This window comes from Anolis carolinensis, chromosome 6, assembly GCF_035594765.1.
Source record: "Anolis carolinensis isolate JA03-04 chromosome 6, rAnoCar3.1.pri, whole genome shotgun sequence".
NCBI classification, from domain to species: Eukaryota; Metazoa; Chordata; class Lepidosauria; order Squamata; family Dactyloidae; genus Anolis; species Anolis carolinensis.
Window position 1 is genome coordinate 98,988,045 of NC_085846.1, and position 12,318 is coordinate 99,000,362.

The 12,318-nt window shown below is 44.0% G+C and overlaps 1 protein-coding gene across 7 annotated transcripts in view; it reads left to right on the top strand.

The window, feature by feature from the left end:
- Positions 1 to 341: 341 nt before the first annotated feature.
- Positions 342 to 12,318, top strand: part of kiaa1217 (KIAA1217 ortholog) — a 387,178-nt gene continuing 375,201 nt past the window's right edge. For 3 of the 7 annotated variants that reach the window (XM_016994285.2, XM_016994286.2, XM_062983745.1), the window contains exon 1: positions 342 to 691. In XM_016994285.2, the coding sequence (XP_016849774.2) occupies positions 577 to 691 (115 nt within the window). In that variant the 5' untranslated portion in view covers positions 342 to 576. The remainder of the gene's footprint in view (positions 692 to 12,318) is intronic. The other 4 variants (XM_008112409.3, XM_016994291.2, XM_016994290.2 and 1 more) reach the window with 4 other exon arrangements.

Below are 12,318 nucleotides of genomic sequence, written 5' to 3' on the forward strand. Positions count from 1 at the left end.
AAATCCCCTTTTTCAATTCTCTCCCAACTTTTCCCCACAGCAGTTGACTTGAGAGACCCCCCCAATTGTGCAGGGCTTAGGAGCACTGTCCCCCTCCTCCCCTCCTTGGGGAAAAGTGGGAAGAAGGAAGGAAGGGAGGGAGGGCGCGAAGGTGACGCAATGCCTGCAATCCCGGGGAGAGAGAGAGAGAGAGAGAGAGAGAGAGAGAGAGCGAGAGAGAGGAAGAGGCGCGGTGCCGGGCTGAGGGCGCGCTCCCGACGCGGGAGGGGAGGGGCAGGGGGTCTCTCCGCGCGTGGCCACGCCTTCTTTGAAGCCACGCCGAGGCGCTGCCTATCAGCGGAGCGCTGCAGGTGAATTGAAAGTCGTTGGCGGGGAGGGAAGGACACAGCAGCCGGAGCCGCCGCCGCTCCTCCTCCTGCAGCCGCAGCATCCTCGTCCACTGGGCTCCTCTCTCTCTCTCTCTCTGCCCCACGCTGTGCCCGGGGAGTCTGCGCCGTCGGGGCTCCGAGGAGGAGGAGGAGAGGGAGGAGAGGAGGTCTCCGCCCCGCGGGGGAGGCACCCAGCCGGCCGCCGGACATGTCTTCCTCCTCCTCCTCTTCGCCGGCTTCTTCCTCTCCAGCCCGGCGCTCCCCGCTGGCCAGGGGCTTCGAGGAGGGCGGCGGAGGGAGGAGCGCCAGCCTCAAGCGCCCCAGTAAGTCGCCCCGACAAGTTCGCCTTGCCATTCACCCTGGGAAGGGGATGCCTCTGCACTGCCGACTTAGCGCAGTTCGGCACCCCTTTCGCTGCCCTGCCGCTCTGCCATAAGATCCCACGAGTTGTAGTTTTGCAGGGGCAGATCAATGGGTCGCCAAACCGCATTCATGCCCACAGTGCGACTTTCCCGAGCGGTGCTGACTCACTGCACTCGCGACATGCCCAGAGGCACGCGTCTCGGCGTCTTCCGCGCGCGGCGCCCACGGAAGGGTCTGAAGATGGAAAGGGCGCCTGTTCAAAGGGAGAGAAGGGGATTCTAGGCATTCTGCATCAGCCCACTTCGTCTGGTTGAGGTGTGGGATGCTTCATAGGCCAGCTTTAACCACCAAGCTTCCGTACTTTGGAATCCTTGGAGTCGTAGTTTGGTGACGCACCAGGGCTCTTTGGTAGAGAAGGAGGAAAACCTTGTAATATGTTGTCCAAGGCTTTCATGGCCGGAACCACTGGGTTGCGGTGAGTTTTCCGGGCTGTATGGCCATGTTCCAGAAGCATTCTCTCCTGACGTTTCGCCCACATCTATGGCAGGCATCCACAGAGGTTGTGACGTCTGTAGGAAACTAAGAAAGTGGGGTTTATATATCTGTGGGAGGTCCAGGGTGGGAGAAAGAACTCTTGTCTGTTGGAGGCAAATGTGAATGTTGCAGTTAATCACCTTGATTAGCATTGAAAAGCCTTGCAGCTTCAAAGCCTGGCTGATCCTTGCCTGGGGGAATCCTTTATGGGGGGGATGTTAGCTGGCCCTGGTTGTTTCATGTCCGGAATTCCCCTGTTTACAGAGTCCTAACTTGCTGTCCTAATTTTAGGAATGTTTTTTAAATACTGGTGGCCAGATTTTGTTCATTTTCATGGTTTCCTCCTTTCTGTTGAAATTGTCCACATGCTTGTGGATTTCAGTGGCATCTCTGTGTAGTCAGACATGGTGGTTCTTAGAGTGGTCCAGCATTTCTGTGTTCTCAAATGACAAAGGATTCTCCCAGGCAGAAATCAGCCAGGCTTTGAGGCTGCAAAGGTTTTCAATACTAATCAAGGTGATTAATTGCAACATTCACATTTGCTTCTAACAGACAAGAGTTCTTTCTCCCACCCTGAACCTCCCACCTCACTTACTTAGTTTCCAACGAACCTCCCAACCTCTGAGGATGCCTGCCATAGATGTAGGTGAAATGTCAGGAGAGAATGATTCTGGAACATGGCCATACAGCCCGGAAAACTCACAGCAACCCAGACCTTGTAATGCTGCAGCTCCCAGGATTTCATAGCATTGAGCCGTGGCAGTCAAAGTGGTGTCTAAGTAACTGCATTTATTCTAAGGGGCAAATGCACCATTGGCCCAACCCATTTCTGCAGAAGTGGATCATTCATAATGGTGGTTTCCATGTGCCAAAGCGATCAGAGGGATGGTTTGGAGTGCAAATGGATAATTTGCCCAGAGTAAACCCAGTGGGAGTGGAAAGAGTTAGTGGTTAGGAAGCAGGATCCTTCCAAGTATTGTTAAAGAGACTGAAATATACATCCAGTTGGATGGGAGCAAACCTTCTTGAACACAGTGGGACTTCCTTAACCCTTAGGAACATGAGTCTAGATTAGACATGGGCAAACTTCGTCCTTCCAGATGTTTTGGACTTCAACTCCCACCATTCCCAACAGCCTCAGGCCCCTTCCTTTCCCCCCTCAGCCGCTTAAGCTGAGTCCAAAACATCTGGAAGGACGAAGTTTGCCCATGCCTGGTCTAGATAGTTTGAGAGAGTGTGTAGTTGCTTCCCTTTTTCTTACTTTCCTTGTGGTTGCTATGTGTCTTTTAAGTCTTTCTGGATTATTGATTGTATGTGTATAATCAATGTATTGGGATGGTACTCTGGGAGCAGTGATGTACTTAATTACCTTTTGGCTTCTGTCGGAATGACAGAAATCTTTATAAATGGGTGTGTGTCATGCCATGCAGAAAATATATATACAGTATGTAAGAATTTAGATGTTATGTTTTCTTCTACCTCTCTCCACACTTCAGCGCTGGCCATTCTTGATCATTTCCTATCAGGAGTAGCTTGGAGCCCCTGGTGGCGCAATGCTAGCTGAACTGCTGACCGACAGCAGTTCAAATCCGGGGAGAGTGGGTGAGCTCCCTCTGTCAGCTCCAGCTCCCCATGCGAGAATGTGAGAGAAGCCTCCCACAGGATGGTAAAACACCAAATGTTCGGGCGTCCCCTGGGCAGCGTCCTTACAGATGGCCAGTTCTCTCACGCCAGAAGCAACGTGCAGTTTCTCAAATCGCTCCTGACACACACACACAAAATCAGGAGTAGCTGTGTCAGTCACTTTCAATGGGAAAAATAACAAAATGTCTTGTGGTACCATAAAGATAAACTCATTTGTAGGAGCCTGAGCCTTTGCATATTGTGGTGTATAAAAGCTCATGTTGTAAATGTACTCGTTGGCATCAGTCCGGACATGACGATTCATTTGGTTCAGTGTGATGCTAACTTTCCCCCCGGTCATCTCAGGATCACTATTTCCCCTCCATCAGCTCCTGGGTGCTTTCCTCTGGTTCTCTTTCCCTCCACAACCATCCAGCACCTGCATGGAGATAAATGTGAGTGCTGGTTGACTTTGTAGCACCCTCCCAAGGCGGTAGATTTTTGAAGCGACCTTTGTTTGTACCTTGAGCTGCAGTGTTAGGTTGTAAGCAAGGTGTTGTACTCACTGTCCACTGTGATGCTCTTGCCTTATTGTTTACAGCTGGCATCTTTTTGCTGGGGATCGCCTCTGAAGTTGGCCAGATTTCTTTTTGCTGGGTGGAAACTTGTGCTCTGTAAGAGTTGGTTGCTGGCTCTCTGACTGCAGCGAGTACAGTGCTGCTGCTGCTTGCCCCATGGATTTATGCTGAGCTCTGCAGAAGGACCTGCTACAGCAGCAATATGCATTGGCAGATAATCTTCTGGACTGGTTTCCTATCTGATGCAGAGGAGCGGCTCCCTGAGCAATCAGAAACACAACCTTTAGGTTCTAGCTGGACAGCCTTATAGGAAGAAGTAATTTATGTCCCCTTGCGGTTAACATGGTTTTAATTAACTCAGGTCGGTGGACTGCTGGGTATGGAGTCAGTTTAGTTTTTCTCTGGCAATGAGAGGAAGACCGTGCTAACAATAATGAAATAATGCCATGTCCTTTGAATTGGTTTGCTTATTGACTAACCAAAATTACCTCTTGCTGTAGTTTTTGGAGCCCTTTTTTTAGGTCTTAATAAAGAGAGATGTTTTGCATCGGTACATCACCTTTGGAAGGCTCTGGAATCATAACTACTTTATGGTGCAAAATTACCTTTTTATTATAAGATGCATGAAGTGCTACTCCTGGCAGTGGCTCTTCAGTGCCAGAGGTGCCAGCAAAATATAGAACAGTGCTTTCTTGGACAGAGTACAGAGGAGAAGCCTGCTTTGCTCACAACTTCTCTATCCAAGTGCTTAGTGCACCGTTGTATAGTCCTTTCTAGTGTTTATAGTGTTTTGCATAGGTTACCTTGGAAAAAATCTATAAGTTTTTATTGGGGGTGGGGGAGTGGAAGGGGGGGGGGGTTATAGTTTCCCAAATTTTGCAGCCAGTACCTGCTGGTTGGAGGATTCAGGGAGATGTAGTCCAAAAGAAAATTTCTGAATGCTGAACCCATCTCCTAAGATAAGTTTACAGAAGGAAGGTTTCCTCTGAATACCTGAGAAAACTTGTTGGTGGGATCTCTGTGTAACTCCTGGTCAGTGTGAGATGGGGCTGATGGATAACTGAAGGTAAAGTAGTTTGGAAAAGGATTCTCTTCCTCAAGGAAGACAAATTATTTGTCCATTCTTTGCTCCATAACAGCAATCCCCCGCCCCAATTCATTCCATATTGTTCAGGAAAGTCTTAAGAAGTTGTACGTTTCCATTTTGAGAACCAGTAGCAAGTTGACGGATGGATTTGGAGAGTTGTAGTCCCAAAATGTAATTTCAGCATATTCCGTCTCAGCCCTCAAGAGGCATATTTGCCACTTAGTAAATCTATGGTAGATGTGATATTTAAACTAGGAGCTTTTTGATTGATATGCTTGCAGCTGCTGTGCAATTTACTGCAATGCAACAAACTTATTTTCGTTTTCTGTGCATGCAGCCATTATAGCTCCTTTTTGGTAATGCTGGAAATGTTTAGTTTGTTGGGGGGATGAAGCATTCTCTTTAAGCATTTTATTTACAGGACAATGGTTTCCATTCTTCTTCAGACTAAAGGGAAAGTATTGACTTAAATATTTTCTAAAAGGAGAAGAACAATGAATGTAGCTGCACCTTTAATGTAAACTGTTTTTATTTTATTATGGATATAAACCTGATAATCAGAGGTAATATTGCAAATCACTTCTGGTTTAATGCCTTAAATCAAGAAACAGGTTCCTAAGATCCACAGAGATACTTGCAGTTGCACCTCAGCAAGCAAGAGTGCAAAAGTGGCAGGCTAAAACCCGGAACCTCAATCCATGGCTGATACTGGATGAGAAACTCCCTCCTGGGCGCACAGAAGACTGGGCAGCTTGGAAGGCTCTGAACAGGCTGCACTCTGACACCACGAGATGCAGAAACAATTTCAGGAAAGGGTTGTTGTGTGTTTTCTGGGCTGCATGGCCATATTCCAAAAGTATTCTCAGGAAATGTGGCTAGGCTACATACTAAGTGTAGTCTGTGACATGCGAGTGTGGAGAAGAGCAAGCCACAGATCCACTTACTTCAGTGCAACTTGAGCCCTGCCACATGCACAATGGAGGACCTTCTCACAGGGCAGTCCAAGTGGCCAGCTTTTGGTCAAAGGAAGTCTAATATAATGCCAAGTTTTTAACTTTGTGTTTTTAAATACATTATAACTGTGTCTTCAATTCACTTCTGACACGATAAATAAACCAGTCAGATGTAATGGCACAATCCTTATCCTTTCCTCTTTTTGTGCTGCTAGTGACTAACATAGCTAATTCTTTGAAAATTAATAACTAACCAGCCTTCCCCCAACTTGATGTCTCCAGCTGAGTTGTATTAGAATGCCAATCATGACTAGCAGCCAATGAGAGTTGTAGTTGAGCAGATCTGGAGGGAACAAGCTTGAGAAAGACTGCTGCAAACATATGGAGTAATAATTTTTTTAGAAGCTATACTAGTCAACCATTACTTAAATGATGCCTTTCCTATAACTTTAGACTATAACCTTTTAAAAAGTGTTGCTGCCCATAATGGGTACTTTTGTACCCCTACATTACAGTTGGAAAACTCTGTAATCATAAATACTTCACTGTTTCATCTTTGTGTTTAGTTGTTTTGGTGTGCATCCAGTGCTATCCCTGTGGCTCTAGGTGACTCCCCCCCCCCTCCCGCACAAACTCAATGACTTTTGATGAGCACACTGTATGTCTGTAGGTGACTGACAGTGGTTTATTTATTTATTTTAAGAATGTATAAGCTCCCTTTTAAACACACACACACACACTTTTCATGGTGGCTTAGAAATAAAATGCAAAGCGTAATGCATAATAAAATGACAATGAAATCAAAAGACAGCAGATGAAAGCAGCACAGATAAAATAGAGAATTTGTGCTGGAAGGGAAGGTTTAAAAGCACAAAGCCTATCTTCTGGATACTGTTGTCTTAGAAGGTGTCTAAGAAATGCACTCATTAATAAAATAATACATTTTAAATGGAAGGCGTCTCACAGTCCCCTGAGAAAGACTCAGAGCTTGGAAAAGCTACTTTTTTTGAACTGCAATCCTCCAGAATCGGAGAGTTTTAGTAACAATTCCAATCTTTGAACAGATGGCATTGCTGAATCTGACTACTGTTATTAAGAAGCCTGTAAGAGTTAGGCTCCTGGGCTATAGACGCTCCATTGGGCCTTCATCCAAATTGACACTACTCTTGCATATCTCTGCTGTCTGTAATATGCATCTCTAGGGTAGAGTGCTGTGAGCAAATGAGTAAAATCCATTAGGCTTTCAAGACTTCCTAGAGAGGTGGTATGGTCTCCTTTTCTGGAGGTCTTAAAAAAGAGGTTGGAAAGCTGACTACTGGGGATGCTCTAGCTCAGGCATGGGTAAACTTTGGCTCTCCAGGTGTTTTGGACTTCCACTCCCACAATTCCGGTGGGCTATTAGGAATTGTGGGAGTGGAAGTCCACAACACCTGGAGGGCGAAAGTTTGCCCATGCTTGCTCTAGCTGGAGATTCTGCATTGGTGGCCTCTTCCATTTCTGTAATTCTTCTGAGAAGTCCTGATAAATGTTCCCATCAACCATAGCTTCACTCAAATAGGTTTTAGCCTCTCTTTGGGAGAACAACAGGGAGGGGGCTAGTCTGGTCTTCTTGGGAAGGGGCTTCCAAGCCAGCCACTGAGAAAGTCCTCTTTCACATTCCCACCAGCCATGGTTGTCATGGTGGCGGGATTGAGAGAAGGGCCTCTCTTAATGGTCTCAGGATCTGGCTCATACAGGAATATGCAATCTGCCAAATAGCCTGGGCCCAAGTTCTCTGCCTGGATGGTTATGTTTCCACAAGGCAATTCTTGCATAACTATGCTTTTCCTTCAGCAGTATATTTGTGAACTACAGCAGTGTCCTTCAGAGAGGGCTCTTTTCTTAATTTACCATCCCAGAGGATGATTGCGTAATCTAATAGAAATCAGTTTTGCCCCTGGGACTAAATCTATCTTAAAATATCTCCTAAGGTCGCTGGAATAGCTCTGCTGGATCAGACCAGAGGCCTAATCCAGCATCCTTTTTCTCAACGGCCAATGAGATGCTTCCGAAAAGTTCAAAACTAGGACATGGTTGTTTTCTAGCAGCAGGCACTCAAGGATGTCAGTACCGTTTCTGAGTCTAGTGATGCAGTTGTAGACATTATGACTATAGTCATCAGCAACATTATCCTCTTAAGAACTCATTTAGCCCATGAAAGTCCCCTGAGGAGGCTGCAATTACATCTTGTGGAAGTGAAACCCATAATATAACTGTTGTGAGAAGGTGCTTTCTTTTACCGTTTTTGGATCTTCAACCATTTTCTATTGGATGGATCTGGGTTCTAGTAATTCTGGAGAAAAACACCCCCCCCCCCCAATCTTCCTTTTTTATATCCTGCATGATTTTATACACTTGTGTCATGTTTGCATCTTACTAACCCTTTTCTGAACTTCCTCAAACCTTTGCTTACAAGGGCTTTAAACTTGCTTCTTCTTTTTCTCATTGTCCTTTTATACATTTGGAGCCCTACTTTAAATTTTCTTAAAATGTAATGAGTAGACCTATCTGATGGCTGTGTGCCATCAAGTCATTTCTAATGTATGGTGACCCTAAGGCAAATCTATCACGTGGTTTTCCTGGCAAGTTTAATTTAGAGGGGAGTTGCTTTTGGTTTCCTCTGAGGCTGAGAGTCTGTGACTTTCCTGAGGACATCCACCCAATGGGTTTCTGTGGCTGAGTGGGAATATGAACCCTGGTTTCCAGAGACAGTTCAGTCACTACATGCCTAGAAACACACAGTTGTATAGTTGCATTGCAAATTTGTCTTAAGAGCCATCTGCATTGCTAGTTTTATTTTCAGTTTCCTTTTCTAATGATCCACAGCAAGGAATGCTTGCTTTCACAGCTGCTGTACATTGGGTCAGCATTTCGTAAGTGGTTTGTCACAACCTCACGATCCCTTCCCAGATAAGTCACTGCCAGCTCAAACCATGACAATTTATATATGAAACATGGTGTGTTTTATTTGTCACTGCGTGTTATCACTTTCCATTTAACAGTGTATCGCCTTTGCTGTTTTATTAGTCATTTACTCAGTTTGCAGAGATCTCAATAATATCATCCATGTATTAATACTTGATTGATAAATATTATTGATTTAGGGTGTCTTCTATAGTTTTATTTATTTTGTATCAAAAGCATTGCATAATTTAGTATAAATCTGATAAAAATAGAAGGAGCACAAGCGGCGAAATATCTTTTGACTAAAAACGGGCAACAGCGTCATGGCTAACATTAGATTTATCCTGAGGCTCCCTTTTATTAAAATTTGCTTGTGAAATTAATACAGTGGCAAATCCTATTTGAGGCTCGGTGTAGTAATGTGTAAAACCATCTATTCCAGAAAGAAGGGTGGGATAAAGTGGGGCTCACTCGGAGTCTAGATATGACAAAAGGACAATCATCTTAATTTAGATGTGTTGTCATCAATTTAACCCCTAAATGTCCAGTTTTTCATAGTATCTTAATTTTTTTTTCTTACAATTTTCTTCTTTTAGGACAGTGTTTCTCAAACTCTGCGCTCCCAGGTGTTTTGGACTTCAATTACCACAAATTTTAACAGCTGGGAGTTGAAGTCCAAAACCACCTGGAGGAGCAGAGTTTGAGAAACATTGCGTTAGGATATAGACAAACTACAGAATTACAGCTTAACGCTATAGACTTCTGGGATTTCTAGCTTTGTGAGATATTTAGCCTTCTCTCTCACAGAACTCTGGTGCTATGGCAAACTAGACATCTTGGAATGTTATAGCATTGAGCCATGACATTTAAAGTGGTGTCAAATTGCTATGATTTTGCAGAGGAGTTACACCCTAAAATTGCCATTTTTCTCCATAAAATCCATGTTCTTTTGGAGCTGGGCATGTTATTTAACTCCTTATCCAAGCTATATTTAACAAAATGAACGTAGGAAGCTGCCTGATATTGAACTAGACCATTTCCCATCTATCCTAGTTCATTATTGTCAATATTGACTAATTGAGGATTTGTAGTTTCAAACTTTCCAGATGCTTCATGGAGATGCTGGTCTTGAACTTGAGACTTCTGTGCAATACATATGCTGAGAATTGTGTATTCTTACATGCTCTAAAACTTGAGAAATGAACTTTTCATTTAAGTTCACCTATGTATAAAGTGAAATAGGATATTGGTTTTTAGCCCTGTGCAGTTGCATGCTAATGACAAGCACACCTCTGATGTTTGTGAAAAACAAAACTCCAGTTGGTGCTGATAAGATGTTTTCTGAACTCTTGCAACTTATGCAACAAACAGACAATGACAGACATTAGAATTGCTATAAAACTTTAGATACATTTCAAGTTCAGCTGAATGTTTAGGAGGCAATCACTAACTCATTGCAGCTATGGTGTGTTTTAATATCACCATGCCTAACAGATACATCTCAATTTTATCTTTGCAGATGTGTGTTCTCATTTGTTCTTTTAATTTGCTTTACTTCAAATTGGTTGCTTTATGTATAGCCCACTGTTGAAAAGTAATGCAGCTGTTTGAAGAAAATAACCATTAAAAGCCTGCTTGGCTGTTAGCATATGTTTTGGAAGATTTGCTATTTGTATCTAGAGCATGTTTTGAGGGGATATCTCTCTGAGCAGTTCTGCACATTTTCTCAGATTGGAAGCATTTATGCCTGGAGAGTACGCATGTTGAAAAAAGTGTCCATCTTTTTAACCTTCGTAAAATTGTTCATACCATTTCGCTTAATATTTGCTTTTGTCAAGAGTGAGGCTGTGATTTCATGACAAACTGGCAGGAAAAGGATGGCCTCATCAAAAGTGGCATTGTGGGGTGTGCGGAGAAAACTGCCAAGGCTGTTTGTGATGATGTGAAGACTTTGCAAGCTCCCTCTTGACTGTCAAACGGCTCACTTGTCATCTGCTGAGTTGCTAAGGTCACCTCCAGTTGCAAAAAGGGACAGTTCGATATTAACAGTCTTGTGTGAAGCAATGTAGTAATGGGAGGCATGGGGCCTCCGCCTTCAGATCCATGTGGAACAGTGTTCACTGTCAGCAATTTGACCAACTCCACTGGTCATATGGAGGCTGACTGTGGAATTCAGAACTGGGCTTTCCATCTACTTGCTCCTATTTTCTTGTTCTGCTTTTGACTTTTGGCAAGTCATCCTTCCTCATCCTTATCAGCTGTTGCCAATGTTCCACTTTTGTTCATTAATCATTAGATTAACAGTATAGAATTAATACAGTTTGAAGCCACTTGAATTACCAAGGCTTAATGCTAAGGAATTGTAGTTGTAGTTTTTCAAGGTTGAGTGCTAGTGCCTCAGTATAATACAAATCCCATGTTTCTGTAGCATTGAGATACAGCAGTAAAAGCAACTATATTAATTCTACAGTGTAGATGTACCCCTAATTTGCCATTTGCGGGGGGTGGGGGTGGGGTGGGGTCTTCTGACCTTGGGAATTCTTGAAGTTTGAAAATAATGTAGTGAGAAGGCACATATGGCTCATCGGGTGCAACTTGATAACCTCTGTTCTGGATCAAACCAGGCTAAATACACTGAAGGCACTAAGCAGGGTCTTTGACCGGGCTTACCATAGCAGGTTAACTACCAGCTGCAATAAATCTTGCCTATTGAAAGGTTGGCAGTTTGAAGCCTGGGTCGGGGGTGAGTGTCTGACCTACAGCCCAGCTCACTGCCCACCTAGCAGATCAAAAACAGCTGCGAGGAGATAAATAGGTACTGCTTAAGTGGGGAGGTATTGTAATGGCACTATAAAGGGAAAACCAGAAAAATGGCAGCGATAAAAAAAGGAGGAAGTCTGTGAACAGGGCTCTTCAACATGGAGGATGGAGCAACAGCCCCCCCCCCCCCCCCCGGTCAGAGTTGAGCACAACATTTAGGATGCCGAAGATGGGAAATGCCCATATACCTCTACCTGTACTGTTGCCTGTCGTGTCTGTGTATAACGGCATTGAAAGTTTGCCATAATGTGTTCTGTGATCCGCCCTGAGTTCCCTTCGAGGTGAGAAAGACGGAATATAAATACTGTAATTAAATAATAAATAAATATTTGGAAGAGAAACTGTCGAGGAGTATCAGTTGTTAGAGGCTTACTTAACCAATCTGATGTGGATGGCTTGCAAAGTTTGTTGTCCTGTATACAGGCAGTGAGAGAAACTTACTCATTAGATGGAAAATTTACTCCTGAAAGAGTTATCAAGTAGAAAAGGTGTCTCCAATGAAACTTTATCACCAATTCGTGTTTCCACAACAAGCATTTTTTTTCCAAAATCCAGTTATCACAGGGACAGAAATTGAGGTGAGATCTGAACCGGGGTCACAGACAGCAAAGGAAACTCCACAGGAATATAGCTGGAGTTACACTTTAAAAATGTACCTGTACTTACGTATAAATTCAGCTTAAGAACAGACCTATAGAACAGTGGTTCTCATCCTGGGCCCCCCAGATGTTTTTAGCCTCCAACGCCCAGAAATCCTAACAGCTGGTAAACTGGCTGGAATTTCTGGGAGTTGTAGACCAAAAACATCTGGGGACCCCAGATTGAGAACCACTGCTACAGAACCTATCTTGTTCCTAACTTGGGGACTGCCTGTATTTGTATAATGGGCCCTTGGTATCTACTGTAATTTGGTTTCCAGACCCCCATGGATACCAATCTGTAGATTCCCAACTCCTATTATATACAATGGTGTAGGAAAATGGCACCCTTTCATAAAATGGAAAAACCAAGGTTTGCTTTTTTGCTTAAAAAAGAATTTCAAGCAAACT